Here is a 14,108-nt window from a genome sequence, read left to right on the forward strand (position 1 = left end):
CAACGGAATCATGAACGTCTCTGCTTCCGAGAAGGGCACCGGCAAGTCCAACAAGATCACCATCACCAACGACAAGGGTCGCCTGTCCAAGGAGGAGATCGAGCGCATGCTTGCTGAGGCTGAGAAGTACAAGGCTGAGGATGAGGCCGAGGCTGGCCGTATCCAGGCCAAGAACGGTCTCGAGTCCTACGCTTACTCCCTCAAGAACACCATCACCGAGGGCAAGCTCCAGATGTCCGACGATGACAAGAAGAAGATCGAGGACAAGATCTCCGAGGTCATCTCTTGGTTGGACAACAACCAGACCGCCGAGAAGGACGAGTACGAGTCCCAGCAGAAGGAGCTCGAGGCCATTGCCAACCCCATCATGCAGGCCGCTTACGGTGCTGCCGGTGGTGCTCCCCCTCAGCAGCGCGCTGACGGCGAGACCGAGGAGAAGAAGGATGAGGAGGAGCTTGACTAAACGTCTCGCCTTTGCGAGTAGTTTTTTCTTCAAAGCCTTTTCTTCTCTTCAATTTTCTTTTTATGATGATGGCTCAGTCAGCCCTTCTTTTTTTCACGTTTTGTTTTACGAACTTATGGGATATCGAAGTTTTCCTTTTGCGATGATTGCATAGATCCGAGGTTATCTCTTGCTGGATACAAAAGTCCAAGCGAAATTCAAAATTTCTTAATTCATATCTTTCCACTAGTAGACTGTAATTTTTCGCTGTAGCCAAATCTCTAGATTGTAATCGTTGGAGTGCAGACTGACTCTTTCTTGCACCTCCGGAATCTGGACCGGTATCGGGCCCCATAAACCCGTGTCAACGTCGTATAACTAAACCTTGTACTTTTCCTAAGATCAGATTCGGATTTAAAGCCCCCGTAGACCCCGCATTTCGATTCGATCTTAGGTGACTCATTATATGCAGTGCCGCGGAAGGGAATCCTCCTTGGATCTTTCATTTAACTCCAAGCCCTTTGCCAGGAGGGGTTCAACTACAGACTGCCTAGTCATCCAAAGCAATGGCAATGACCAGCATCTTCACCTCAATACGATATCTCTACCTAAAAGTCCTCATCACATTTTCCCGCCTCCTAATCAACCTTCTCTCTTCATCCCCAAAACCAAACCCGGACTACATATTACAAATCCCATCTCGACAAAGCAACCGAACCATAAAAGTCCACGTCTACAACCCGCTCGCAGAAAATATCGGTGAAGCCCCTAGTCCCGGTCCAGCCCCCGTGCTCATAAATCTCTACGGCTCCGGCCTAACAATCCCACTCCACGGCCTCGACGACCCATTCTGCCGATTCGTCTCCAAGAACACGAATTACATCGTACTGGACGTTGAATACAGTCTTGCGCCAGAGTTTCCCTTCCCAAACGCTCTAAACGATGTCGAGGATGTTCTGAACTATGTCGAAAGTCATCCGGATCAGTATGATTCGGAGAAGATCTCTATTTCGGGATTCTCGTCTGGTGGGACTCTTGCGTTGGCGATTGCAGCATCAGCATCAGCATCAGCATCAACATCGACAACCCACATCCGCCGCGCCCCATTCAAATCCCTAATAGCATTCTACCCAGCAACAAATCTATCCCAAGACCCAGCCCTACGAAAAACACCCGTCGGCGGCAAAGAACGCTCACCATTCTGGACGAGGATTTTCAGAAAAGCGTACATCGGGCCGTACGATTCTAGAGATCCGAGGATTTCGCCTGCTTTTGTCACGGATGAGGATATGGCCCGGTTGCCGCAGTATATGCTCTTCGTTACGGGGGGGGTTGGATGCTTCTGCGGCTGAGGCGGAGGAGTTGGCGTTTAGGGTTAGGGGGGATGGGCAAGGGCAGGGCCAGCAGAATACTACTACTAGTGGTGAAAGCAAAGGGCGAAAGCCGAGGGAAGTTATCATTCGCCGAATGGAAGGGTGTGGACATGCTTTTGATAAGAAATTTACGGGAGATGTCTTTGTGAAGGCTAAGGATGAAGCTTATGGGGAGGTTGTTGATTTGTTGAAGAGATGTCTGAGGGAATAGATGCACTTGGCTATCTATAGTTATGCAATACCCTTGAAGAGCCTAGCATCGTGTGAGGCTGGGGCTGGGGCTGGGGCTGGGGCTTCAATAGGGTAATTTGTAAGCGTTTGAGGCGTTGGAATATGAATCAAGTGATTTGATGTCGCAATTGAGGTCCTGAGTATTGAGAATGCCTTTTTCCTATCGAAGTATCGAAAATAGCAGGCCTCACGAGTGCAAGTTACGAAATGATTCATGTTTCCGGTAAGGTTTTTTGAGTGATAGGTTTCACTTACGGTGCTACTCGATCAATGTTTTTTTTTTTGGACTTGTTCGCTCGAGTAAGTTCACATTAATTTGTTCGCTTTGGGCGGCCATGGTCCTATATGTACTAGTCACCTCATGAAGTTTCAGAAGGACAATTGAAAATTCGAAGGTTTGCACGATTTATATGCCTAGCTCGATTCCCGATTGGTACTGTATGCAAGTTCATGCTGTGATGGATTGATAGGTCTTGAACCACATTTTGCATGACATAGTACAAGAGAACAAGATAGCCAGTAGGTGCAGGCAATGTAGATTCCTGAAATGAAGCTACTACAGCCATTGAAGCAATGCATCAAAAAAAACCATCGACAAAAATAAAAAATAGAAGGGTAATAACCCAAAATAACCAAACATTCATTCCAAAACTCCCAACCCCATGAAATCATATAATGCCGCGAATCGAGACGCATTAGATGGCAGGGAGGGAGGGAGGGTATAAACAAATCTCCTCCCTCGTCGCCATGTGCATGCTTTTTTTTATACAAGAAGGTTTTGTCCAAGAACTATTCCTTCCCTTCCTTTCCAATCCTTTCAAAGGTCTTTGAAGTCCCCATTCCACCACCGTTGTAACCGCTTCTGACCCAGCTGCACGACAGCTCCGTATCCGATTTCCGAGGCTTTCTCGGGACTCTTTTCGATTTGGTCACGGCGGATGCGCGTCATGGCGGCTGTTACACCCATCGTTAGGGCGAAGATTGGATCTCCTATCCTGTTGGCGCAGCACTGTTAGAATTGAATCGGATTAAGGCAAGACGCGGGCATTGTGGTGGATGGGGTGGGTGAGGGGAGGGTAGGGTCCGGGATGGTGTTTGTGTGATGGTTCAAAGGCTCTGGGCGGTATCAGGGCAGTTGGGGACGTACCGAGAGAGGAGGTAGGCGGTCATGTTGAGCTTGATTTCCAAGGTTTGGGATTGATTCTGTGATTTCGAAGGTCAGTTGCGGCGCCGCGGATCGCGGATGCGGAGGATCACGTGATTGTATTTTTTTGTTGGAGTGCAACTTTTCAAAGGATGGGATGATATGAAAATTATATTCATTTTGTAACAGCCTAGTTATATATGAACTGTGAGCATGTTCAGTCAAAAAAGGAGTTGCAGTTGAACGCAGTACTAAACATGCAGAGGGGAGGAAGCAGAACAACAAGCAAGCACCTAAATAGTACTCCCTATGAGCGCGGTGCCTAAGGCGTTGCGGCAGGCGGCGAGCCGGCTGCAGCAGGTTTTACGAGAATGAGAGACCGGTGGTAAGTTCTGAAGATTTATATTTCTTGGCTGTAGACTAGACTCCCGTTGGAACAACAATAAACCATGTCTATAAGGGGAAAAATACACAAAAGGTCTCCTGGGAAGCCGGAGCCAGGAAAAAGCCCAAAAGACCCGAAATGAAGAGAGAAAGAAAAGTGGGGAGAGTGTTGTCGAATAGTAACGCCGCGGCTATAAAGAATCTTTCATGTACCGAACTCTTGCTTTGCTTTATACGACCTGACCGAAAGCAGGAATCAAAGTCTGAGCCAACCAGAAGCTGAATACCAGCTTGGGACCAGTCATCAGCAGCTTGGGGGTCAGGCCCTTGAAGAAGCTGGAGGCGCCCTCGTTCTTCATCATCTTGGAGATGATGCGCAGGCCGGACTCGGGGTTCTCGAAGTTGCGGTTCTGGATGCGGGTCTTGATCACGTCAAGAGGGGCGGACACGATCAGGGAGGCAGAAGCACCGGCAACGGAGGCAACGAAGTTCTGGCCCCAGGTGGCCTTGTTGTAGTCCTGCAGACCGTAGATGTACTCCTTGGCGAAAGCAGATCCACCGAAGAGCTATAAAGAGGAGAATCAAACTGTGAGCGGGAGCGCGCGATTTCACATGTCATGGCGGTGGGTCGTTCAACTTACAGCGAATGAACCGGGGGCGTTACGGGCAGCAGTCCAACCGGCACCACGGTACAGACCCATACCCTCATCGGAGATAATCTTGAACAGACCACGGCCGCGGAAGGCCTCGGGGTTTGTCTGGCGCTTGATCTTCAGGACGTCCAGGGGGAGCAGGACGATCTCTCCAATACCGATCAGACTAGGAATTGAAAGGTTAGCATTGTCGTGTCCTCCGCAGGAATAGTGCTTGTATATGCTACATACCTGCCTGCAGTCGCGTGCATGATAGCCTTGCCGTTACCCTTTCCGAAGGCATTGTCGAAAGCGGCACCGTGGTGCTGAGCAAGGTAGTCACGGGCGAAGGGCTGACCACCGTACTTGTAGATACGCTGGAGAACCTGTATAGCAAGAAAAAAAACACACATCAGCGATTTGCCCTGAGAGTTTGACCCGAGCGTATCTGTATGTTGTCGAGGACTGAACGAACCTTGTAGCCGGCAGCGTAGCCCAGACCGGGGAACATGGAGGTGAACTTGCGGCCAAGCGGGGCATCGGCATACTCCCTGAAGACAACCTTCTTGAAGTCGGCAGATCCAACGATCTAGAATAATTGCGGTCAGCAACAATTGCGGCGCATGATGTTTTTCGTACTCCGGTCCGAACTCACCTTGGTCTGGTTGCTCATCAGCCGCTTAGCGGTGGTGTCGACCTAAAAGCAAGACATTAGAAATGAAGAGATGGCGTTGGCGTTCAATTGGGATTCTCGTACGGGGTGGAAGACCAGCAGCTCGGCGATACCAGCAGAGCCTAAGTAACAAGCAGGTTAGCAATGGCCGGGGAAGTTCTTCGGACGAGAAGCATCATACCGGAACCGAGGAGACGAGCAGTGGCGGATTCCTTCTTGACATCCTTAGAGGCGGCGCCGGCGCCGGCATGGGCAATGGGAGACATGTTGATGTTGAGAGAGGTGAGTAATGAACCGAAATGCAGCATCGTCCGCGTCCTGGATTTTTTGAGAGCGCGAGTGGGTCGAACTAGTCCCGTTTGGGTGCCGGAGTCGGAGGGCCGTAGACCAGGTACAACTAAAGTATACAGTATACGGTATACCACCATTTAGTATTTAACGAGGAGTTGTGGAGTTATGAAGTAACAAAAATAAGAATTGATCTCCATTTACAATGATAATGGCCTGCTAATACTTGCGCGATGCTGGCCCGGGATTGGCCACTTCCAGCACCGTGCCTGCATCTCATTTACTACTAGTACTACCCGCTTGAAGCGATCGTACGATCTTCTCTCGGGTGGAGTCTTCACAAATTCTCTAGTAAGAGAGAAGCCAAATTTATTCAGTCAGCCACTAGAGAGCTGGTTAAAGTAGCTCCGAACGCTACAAATCCAAAATTTAAAAAGCCCACGCACGCATAAGAAGCATAGTCGCCCGAAAAGTTTCAGAGATCAGATCTCATTTCATTTCTTAGAGCAAAGGCATATGGCCTCCTCACCTAGCAAACAGAAGAGAGAGAAAAATTCAAGATGTGTGCACAACTCCGATTAAACGCCGCATGACCGTGAGAACGAGACCGTTTCGAAAGGTTGCATGAGTCTCATCTACCATGATCACTTCAGCCGGCGGGCATCGGACCACCCGTCAGAAATACCCTAAGCAGGGGCTATCGGTGGTAGTGTCATGATGTAAATGAGAACAAGTTAGAAAAGATCAACCTTTATAGGTCGCCGAAAGTGTTCTCTCCGGAGTACCTGTGTTTTCCATCGAGTTAGTATTTGTTTTTTTCGTGTGTGACCAGCGAGGTTGAAAATTTTCAAATATGGAATATCGAGGGGAACATAGAACATACGTGATGTACAGAAAACCATCTTCGTCCTTGTGCTCTTCGTAGATGCTGCTCATGAGCGCGGCGGTGGGTGGCAGAACCTCGTCGACGAAGATGAAGATCGCCTTCTCGGGGGAGAGCTTGATGCGCTTGCGAATCACGTAGACGAACTGACCGACGGTGAGATCTGCGGGAACGAGGTACTTCTTCTTGTCGATGGTGGCGATGTCTGACTTCTCGACCTTCTCGCAGATGACCTGTATCGCGATCCGTTAGCTACCGAACAAGCGGTGAGGGTGAGAGAAGAGGGAGTGGGATGGATCTCGCAAAGGCCAGGGCATCCGGTTTCAGATGAGGTCGTGAGAGGGTTTTTGAGTCAAAACTTACCGGGATGCGGTCGGCGTACTTCTGGCGAATTCGCTCGGCCTCGGCCTTGCGCTTCTCGAAGGGGTGCTCGTCCTTAAACTTGGATCGCATGGCTGATAAGGCGATAGTAAAAGCGGGTCTGGTGGGGATGAAGCTTGGGAAAGCCGGAGATGGGTAAGAGTTGAGAATGGAGGTGTATGGTAAGTCGCAGCGGTGGATGGATGGAGTAGAGGTTGGATAGATGCAGTTGGAAGAAGAGAGGGGGGCCTACCTGCTATCGATGACAAAAGGGACAACCCCCGCTGACGTTACCGTATTACCATCAAATGAGAGGGGGAGGCGGTGAGTCAGGCGCTGCTATCACTTGACTTTATCAGATATCACTAGACTTGTAGCTATAACTTATTTCTAGTCAGCTGTACTGTAGTAAGGTATGTATTTACCCTGAGTAATACCCGTTTAGTTTATTCCTGAGTCTACCAGTCTACCCATTTACTACCATCACAGCGTGCCGGTGAATCCTAGGCTCGGGATGCCCCACAATACACCGGCGGAGTATGTCGGAGCCTCATAAACCATAAGCATATGATGAGTATCCTATTTGTACAGTAATTTACTTTCACTGTACTGTTTAACGCTACAAGGCAGAAGCTCAAGAAAGGAACCATGACCCAGGTCTCTAGAGCAGAGTCACAGACTCAGCCACCACACCCAGTCTCCACTATCTGATATTCCCAGCAGCAACAGAACCACCCCACTGATACTACTAATGTATCAAAATAATAACCAGAATTCCGTACAGGCATGTACCATGAACCATCTTCTTTGAATATTCGAATGGGCATTTGTACTTCGCAAGGTACCCAGTCATAGCCTCATAGGCTTGCAATAGTTCCGGAAATGCTTACCTCATCCAGACAAACAAGACAAACTCCACTCGAAGGCGCGCGGGTCCGAATCCACTTTGGAACTCTGGAGATGTCCGGACATTGCCTGATGTCGTACGAGATTCCGAGAATTTCATGATCTTCACGAGGTAGGGTACCCTTAAGAGTCCGGCTTGACCTCAATTGCATTCACGCCGACACTTGAATCAATTCCTCCTTGCAATCTCCTCCCCTCAACCCGGTAATCGGCCGCGCGAATACCCTCGGTCCCCGTTGCGAAAATGGCCTCACGCTCTTTCATGCCTCTCCGGAGGTCCCTGGCTCAGCTGTCTGCGCGAAACACTCATATTACCGGCCGCCATGCAGGCAATTCTCTACGGAGGTATGCCACCGAGCAGGGGCAAGGCTCTCGTCCGAAGCAACAGTTCACCGTTTGGCGACCTTATTTGCGACTTGCCATCGGTGTTCCCTTCATCGGCGCACTCATCTACTCCATGGTAGGCAGGAACTCTTTCACGCGTCGCAATCCAGCTATTAACCCATTCACAGGCAACCGGCGAAATTACCGAACTCGATTCGCCTTCGATTGTCGAGCTAGACGAAGCCATCAAGAAATCATCCCCCATTAATGAGTCCTCGCCCATGCGCCTGCGAATGGAAAAGCTCATCAAGGAGAACCAGAAGAAGATTATTGAGGAGCTAGGCAGGATAGATGGCAAGGAGTTCAAGACGGATACCTGGTCGCGTCCCAATGGTGGCGGTGGCATTTCCTGCGTGCTGCAAGATGGCAATGTCTTCGAGAAAGCCGGTGTTAATGTCTCCGTGGTATACGGCGAGCTTCCACGTCCAGCTATTGAGAAGATGCGCGCCGACCACAAGTCCTTCGTTGGTTCTGACGTAGACTCGCTGACTTTCTTTGCCGCCGGTCTCTCGCTGGTTCTCCACCCCCACAATCCCATGGCGCCGACGGTGCACTTGAACTACCGATACTTCGAGACTTCCGACCCGAAGAATCCCATCAACGGCGATAAGAACTGGTGGTTCGGCGGTGGCACCGACCTGACCCCTACCTATCTTTTCCCCGAAGATGCCCAGCATTTCCACAGGACCATCAAGGACACCTGTGATCGACACGACGCAACTTATTACCCCAAGTTCAAGGCTTGGTGTGACAAGTACTTCTACATCCCTCATCGCGGCGAGTGCCGAGGTGTCGGCGGCATTTTCTTCGACGATCTTGACGCCAGTTTCCTCCAAGCTTCCAGCAGTTCCTCCTCCAACCCGCAAGAAACGCTCTTCTCTTTCGTCTCGGACGGACTAACCTCGTTCCTGCCATCCTACGTACCCATCATTGAGAGGAGAATGGATATGTCCTATACCCCGGAGCAGAAGCAGTGGCAACAACTCCGCCGGGGTCGCTACGTGGAATTCAACCTCGTCTACGATCGCGGTACTAGCTTTGGCTTGCGCACGCCGAACGCTCGTGTCGAGAGTATCCTCATGAGTCTTCCTCGAACCGCAAGCTGGGCCTACATGGACCCCGTCTCCGGCACCAGGACCGAGAACATGTTAACCGATGAGGACGAGCTTGCAGAGGATAAGACTAGCGAAAAGGAGCTAATGGATGTGTTGAAGCACCCTCGGCAATGGGCTTAATCTATTTGGCCGGTGCCATTTACTGCTGGGGATGCAATCTTTTTCACACATCCGGTTTCTGTACTAAAACATTTAAATACATTGTATCATCTTGTACCTTATTAGAAGGACCTTCTTCTTGTTTTTGTCTATGTACATTACTTATCTCACAAATATCCTGACTTGCAATCAAATGGCAGGTCCATACTCTTCATCTTTCGGTTCCTACTTTCTTAACAGCCACCCTCAAGCAATTCAATTGAACGAGCTCGAATACGAAGTATCTACCGCTGCCGACGAATCCATCCACATATCCATGTCGCCGCCAGATATCTCGGGGACATTGATCTGAACAATAATCAAATGAAACTCATACGATGAAATCCCAATATTGCGAGAAAGTCAAGATTGGCTGTAGCTGATTGATCGGCCGGGACTGACTGATTATCCTGCTGTGCTGCTGCTGCTGCTGCTGCTGCTGATGATGATGATGAAGGCTGAAGGGCAGCAGCCCCGGTACTAGTATCTGCTGTAGAAACTCTCCCTATTTATTGATACTGTGACATATTGAAAGTTCCGGGGCCCGCGCTGGCATCAGGGAATGCGATGCAGCGAGCATTGTCGGTATCAACCCCGATTCCCGAGCCAATGAGTGACGTCGACCCACCTGAGTATTAGCAATCAAAGCAACCCTGGACAAGACCTTGCTAAATTTGATATAAAATGCTAAATCCCCAACGAATCTGGATAAATAAATTTACAACTAGAGGATATCAGAGAGTATCAAGCAGGAATACAATAAAATGCCCAACTCAGATGTGATTCGACGCCGTGCCTTTCGCCGAACAGACGACTACACACCGGGCACGCCGAAAGTGAAACTTGTGGAGGAAGTCCTACCTCCCCTTGGACCTACATCTGTGCTAATCAAAGTCCATGCCGTCGCTCTTAACTATCGTGATGCGAATATTGCGAATGGGGGCAATCCGTGGCCAGTCATACCAAATGGGATACTGTGCAACGATGCAGCGGGGGAAGTCATCGCCATCGGTGACAAAGTCAAAACACTAGCAGTTGGTGATAGGGCTGGACCTATTATCGATACTGAGAATATCTCAGGCCGGGAGGTCAGCCGTTCATGGTTAGCGGCGGATGAAGATGGTGTTATGGCAGATCATATCGTTTTCGACGAGAATGTTCTCTGTAAACTCCCAACATATCTTGATTGGATTGAGGCTGCTACTATTCCCTGTGCGGGAGTCACTGCTTGGTCAGCCTTGAAGGGAATGAGTATTGGGCAAACTGTTTTGATTCAAGGTAAGCTCACACCCGAGGGAGATAGCACCAAAGAAATAAAGAGAAAAAAGCTAACTTGGGGGTAGGCACTGGAGGTGTAAGCGTTTTCGCACTTAAACTTGCGAAGGCCGCCGGTCTTCGAATTATTTTAACATCTTCGAGCGACGCGAAACTCAAACAAATGTCAGACAAATACCCAGGTATTCTGACTATCAACTATTCCACGAATCCGGAGTGGGATCAAGAAGCCATGAAGCTTACAGGCGGCGAGGGGGTGGACATTGTTGTAGAGAGATGGTGGGACGGGGTCGTTGGTCAAAAGTCTCAAATGCACTCGACGTGGTGGCGTGGTCAGTCAAGTCGGATATCTGTCGAAGCAGGATCCTGCCGATCTGCGAGAGCTGGTTCCAACTATCATTGATCGCAGGATTAACCTGAGAGGTATCAACGCCGGCTCAAAGCACGATATGGAAGATTTTTGTGCCGCTCTTTCAGCAGCCCAAACTGGTCTTCATGATTTGATTGACAAGGTCTTCCCATTTGAGCAGGCTGATGATGCTGTTGAGTATGTTTGGCAGGGTAAACAGATTGGCAAGATTGTTCTCCGTCTCTAGTTGGGATTTACCGCTTCTTTATTCAATGCGAAACCAATTGGTCAATCAAACTAAACGCATTTATTGTACTGGCGGCACCAACCATGCTAATTTAGCCTGGCAAATCAGGCTTATTGGAGCACTTGATTAGTCCCTCGCCCAGAAGCTGGAAGGTATTCAATGGACCTATGAAGTCTGTTATTCCCGATGAGAATATTGTTGATGGTAGAAAATATGCTAGTAAGCTGATCTCTATATTGGTGCGGCATGAAATTAAGTGTCACACAGCATTTGGTCCATCGCGAAGACAGATATAAAACAAATAAGAAGCCCCCGGGGGAATATGAACAGAGAACAAATGACATGCATTCTATATGCCCAAAAGAATAAAATTCAAAGGTATATGAGGGGATCTAGCAGGGATATAATCGAAAATACTATAAAAGGAACGACGAGCAATGAGTGACTCAACTCAAGTGGTCTGCCTGCAGTACTTGACTCAAGGGTTACTGGCCAGCAACCACACTTCTTTGCTTAGCCAGCCAACCGCGGAGATCGGCCGTATTAGCTCCGTGCCGGAAACGAGAGACGGTCATATTGTTATTTTGCCATCGGCTCTGGAGGTGATACCATGCCGAGCTCACGAGGCTCAGTTCACGGGCCTGGTCGTCGATTACTCTCTGGAGTTCAATCTGGAAGAATGATTAGCACCCTGGGCTGGGGTTTCTTGACAGATAACGGGCAATTGGAAGCTTACTTCGCGCTCTTTAGGGATGCCGTCGTCAAAGTTTTCTTCGTATTTCTTCATCCGCTCGCGTAGAGACTTGATGAGTTCATTTTGTTGTTGGATATACTGTTTTGAGATTTCCAGGTTAGTAAATGGTTCAGGTTCATGAGTACTAGTTCGTTGGGGGAGCTTACCTCTGCGCGTTGAGCCAGTCGCTCAACATTCTTCTCTAATACGCTGGCACATTGCTTCAAAAGCTCGTAGCTTGACTTCTGAGGCGTATCGCCGCCCTCGCTATTGTGAGTTTCAAACTCTCCCAGGAGCATCTGCATTTCAGTCATGACTTCCTGGTCCTCAGCGCTGATCTCATTCTGCTTGTCTTCAAGCATCTTGCGCAAATCCTCTCGCTCAGCGCACACTTCGCGCACCAAGGTCTGACTGGCATCAACCTCGGCTTCCAAGTGGTGCACATTCTGAGAAAGAGAACCCCACTCGCCGCGAAGCTTGGTCAGCTCGGTCGAGTTGTGCTCTTCCAGTTCACGGATCATATCGCTCTTTTCGTAGTCAAGAAGGCCAACTGGAATTTCATTAGTTTTTCTTTTTTTACTTTCACGGTCATTTGTAGCATATTGACTTACTATTGGTTTGCGCGTCAGACAGTTCCTTCTTGGTGGTATCCAGAGAGTCCTGAATCTCTGCAATCCTCTTCAGATTGCTGGTATAAGTCTCATATAACTTCCAATAGTCATCGCTGCAATTGGAATTAGCAAAAAGAATAAAGATATCATTCCCACCAGACATACCTCTGTGTAGTGTTGGTACGAGCAAGTTGCACGGACGCTTTAAAGCTTTCAGAGAATCCTTCAGATTGTGCCCCGAACTGGTCATTATTAGCATGTCCGGAATCATGGAACATGTCTTGCATAGAGAACCTACAGTAGTCGATGGTGGCTTCGAAGCTTCCAAATCCCGTTTCAACTCATCATTCTCGGATTTGCTGAAAAATATTAGCATACTTTCGAGCGTCATGTGAAGAATATGAACATACAGTTGGGACTCAATAGCCTCAAAATCTTTGTGGAGTGTTCCCTGCATCTTCGGTGTGTCGGAACCCGGCGACGAGGTGCCAGGCAATCCCTCCAGCTCGCCGAGACGCTCACGAAGTTCACTGATCAACGCATCGTCTCTTTCATGCTGCTCATCCGCACTTTCTAAACGCTCGGTGAGGGCGTGGTTGTTGAATTCGAGTTGTTTCTTGAGGTTTTGAATCTCATTGCATTCCTGCTCGAGCTGCGGTAGCAACTTGCGATATTCTTCCAACTCCACATCACGCTCCGATGTCCACCTTTGCTGCGAGTCCGACTCTTTCAGTTGTTGCTGGATATCTTTGATCTGGTTTTTTAGAGTGGAGTTCTCCTTTTCAAAGTCCTGGCTGGCCTGTAGTTTTTGTCGGTATTTCTCCGCGGCATTTGCTTTGCGGGCTAGCTGGTCTCGATCGGTCCGGAGCTCATCATAATCATCCTGTAGCTTTTGATACCGTTGGTTCTTGACCTTTAATGACTCCACCGTCATAAGAAGGCTATCGATTTCGTCTTGCGCCGCAGAAAGCTTAGCCTCCTGAGAGGCAATCAAATCATCCTGCTGGCGTGTCTTGCTTTCCAATGCCTTGGCGTTGAATCCGAGATCCCCCTTTCCGGATTTCAATGTCACCAGTCGGTCTTCGGTAGATGCCAACCGGTTCTGAAGGGTATCATTGTTCTCTTGCAAACGCGCCAAGCGGTTATGCATATCCCCGAGGTCCTTCCGCAACTCCTTTTTATCTTGTGTGAGGCGATCATTCTCCGCCAAGACCTTCCCAACGCGCTCCTCAAATTTGAGCTCCAGTTCTCCCGTGTGGTCGGCTTTGGCCAATTCTTCCTTCAACTCATCGGCCCCATCCAGAGGTTCATGCTCGCCATCTTGTGCCTCCTGAATAATCTCCTTGAGACCTTCCTGTGTTGGGGTACTCAGTTCCTGCAGCGTCTGCACGTAGGTACCGGCATTGGGAGAGTAAATGGCGGCAATCAAGAGGATTTTCAGAAGTTTGTTCGTTTCCTTTGATGAGGCTTTCTCGGCAATGGCTTCGAGGTCGGGCGACGGGTCGAGGCCAGGGGGTATGGTGTCGTTGTTCTGGTGCCGAATGTAGTTGGATAGGAGTTTGTAGATGTGCTTGAGGTTCTGCCACTTGGCCACCCAGTGGTCGCCAGGTTCACGCTCGGGGATCTCGTCAAGGAAGTACTGCGGGTCAATGTCTTGGAGGATCTCCCAAAGGATCACCCCGTCTGTCAAGTCCTCGGTCTCGCGGAGTGTTTTCCCCAGGAAAAGCTGTTGATCCATTCCAATAAGGCCTGGGTCACGGCGTGTTCAGACGCCATGACGAATGATTGGATATGCGTAATCTAAAAGGAATGGATGCGGGTGCAACATTCCTAGCAATGCGTAGGGGTTGAAGAGGTGGCCTTGGGAAAGTTGCGGGATCCACGCGCGGCGCGTTCGGGGGGCGAGAAGGGCGAGAAGGGCGAGACTAGCGGGGGATGAT

General features: G+C 49.4%; 8 protein-coding genes across 8 annotated transcripts; 4 read left to right on the forward strand and 4 right to left on the reverse strand.

Annotated features, from left to right (window-relative positions):
* Window positions 1-10: 10 nt before the first annotated feature.
* Window positions 11-463, forward strand: N7481_006471 (uncharacterized protein; the record flags this gene model as incomplete). The annotated part of the gene is made up of 1 exon (XM_057265690.1): window positions 11-463. One exon carries the CDS (start codon window positions 11-13, stop codon window positions 461-463), a length of 453 nt encoding a protein of 150 aa, XP_057123410.1.
* A 545-nt stretch (window positions 464-1,008) lies between these two features.
* N7481_006472 (carboxylesterase) lies at window positions 1,009-1,794 on the forward strand (the record flags this gene model as incomplete). Its single annotated transcript, XM_057265691.1, has 1 exon — window positions 1,009-1,794. One exon carries the CDS (start codon window positions 1,009-1,011, stop codon window positions 1,792-1,794), a length of 786 nt encoding a protein of 261 aa, XP_057123411.1.
* Window positions 1,795-2,863: 1,069 nt separating this feature from the next.
* N7481_006473 (uncharacterized protein) lies at window positions 2,864-3,216 on the reverse strand (the record flags this gene model as incomplete). The annotated part of the gene is made up of 2 exons (XM_057265692.1): window positions 2,864-3,041; window positions 3,194-3,216. The coding sequence occupies 2 exons, from the start codon at window positions 3,214-3,216 to the stop codon at window positions 2,864-2,866; spliced, it is 201 nt and encodes a 66-aa protein (XP_057123412.1).
* A 588-nt stretch (window positions 3,217-3,804) lies between these two features.
* Window positions 3,805-5,145, reverse strand: N7481_006474 (putative mitochondrial GTP/GDP transporter Ggc1; the record flags this gene model as incomplete). The annotated part of the gene is made up of 7 exons (XM_057265693.1): window positions 3,805-4,140; window positions 4,216-4,393; window positions 4,459-4,592; window positions 4,682-4,795; window positions 4,862-4,903; window positions 4,964-5,001; window positions 5,061-5,145. 7 exons carry the CDS (start codon window positions 5,143-5,145, stop codon window positions 3,805-3,807), a joined length of 927 nt encoding a protein of 308 aa, XP_057123413.1.
* Window positions 5,146-5,918: 773 nt separating this feature from the next.
* Window positions 5,919-6,503, reverse strand: N7481_006475 (autophagy-related protein 8; the record flags this gene model as incomplete). The annotated part of the gene is made up of 3 exons (XM_057265694.1): window positions 5,919-5,952; window positions 6,051-6,283; window positions 6,414-6,503. The coding sequence occupies 3 exons, from the start codon at window positions 6,501-6,503 to the stop codon at window positions 5,919-5,921; spliced, it is 357 nt and encodes a 118-aa protein (XP_057123414.1).
* Window positions 6,504-7,560: 1,057 nt separating this feature from the next.
* hem13 (coproporphyrinogen oxidase) lies at window positions 7,561-8,935 on the forward strand (the record flags this gene model as incomplete). Its single annotated transcript, XM_057265695.1, has 2 exons — window positions 7,561-7,776; window positions 7,829-8,935. The coding sequence occupies 2 exons, from the start codon at window positions 7,561-7,563 to the stop codon at window positions 8,933-8,935; spliced, it is 1,323 nt and encodes a 440-aa protein (XP_057123415.1).
* A 782-nt stretch (window positions 8,936-9,717) lies between these two features.
* On the forward strand, window positions 9,718-10,824 carry N7481_006477 (zinc-dependent alcohol dehydrogenase family protein; the record flags this gene model as incomplete). Its single annotated transcript, XM_057265696.1, has 3 exons — window positions 9,718-10,231; window positions 10,297-10,507; window positions 10,566-10,824. 3 exons carry the CDS (start codon window positions 9,718-9,720, stop codon window positions 10,822-10,824), a joined length of 984 nt encoding a protein of 327 aa, XP_057123416.1.
* Window positions 10,825-11,309: 485 nt separating this feature from the next.
* On the reverse strand, window positions 11,310-13,906 carry N7481_006478 (putative microtubule binding protein HOOK3; the record flags this gene model as incomplete). The annotated part of the gene is made up of 7 exons (XM_057265697.1): window positions 11,310-11,495; window positions 11,561-11,656; window positions 11,725-12,107; window positions 12,169-12,281; window positions 12,334-12,410; window positions 12,467-12,527; window positions 12,579-13,906. 7 exons carry the CDS (start codon window positions 13,904-13,906, stop codon window positions 11,310-11,312), a joined length of 2,244 nt encoding a protein of 747 aa, XP_057123417.1.
* Window positions 13,907-14,108: the final 202 nt, after the last annotated feature.

The sequence above is a fragment of the Penicillium waksmanii genome, assembly GCF_028829765.1.
Source record: "Penicillium waksmanii strain IBT 27052 chromosome Unknown utg000005l:1.0-5232799.0:1.0-5237142.0, whole genome shotgun sequence".
Lineage (NCBI taxonomy): Eukaryota > Fungi > Ascomycota > Eurotiomycetes > Eurotiales > Aspergillaceae > Penicillium > Penicillium waksmanii.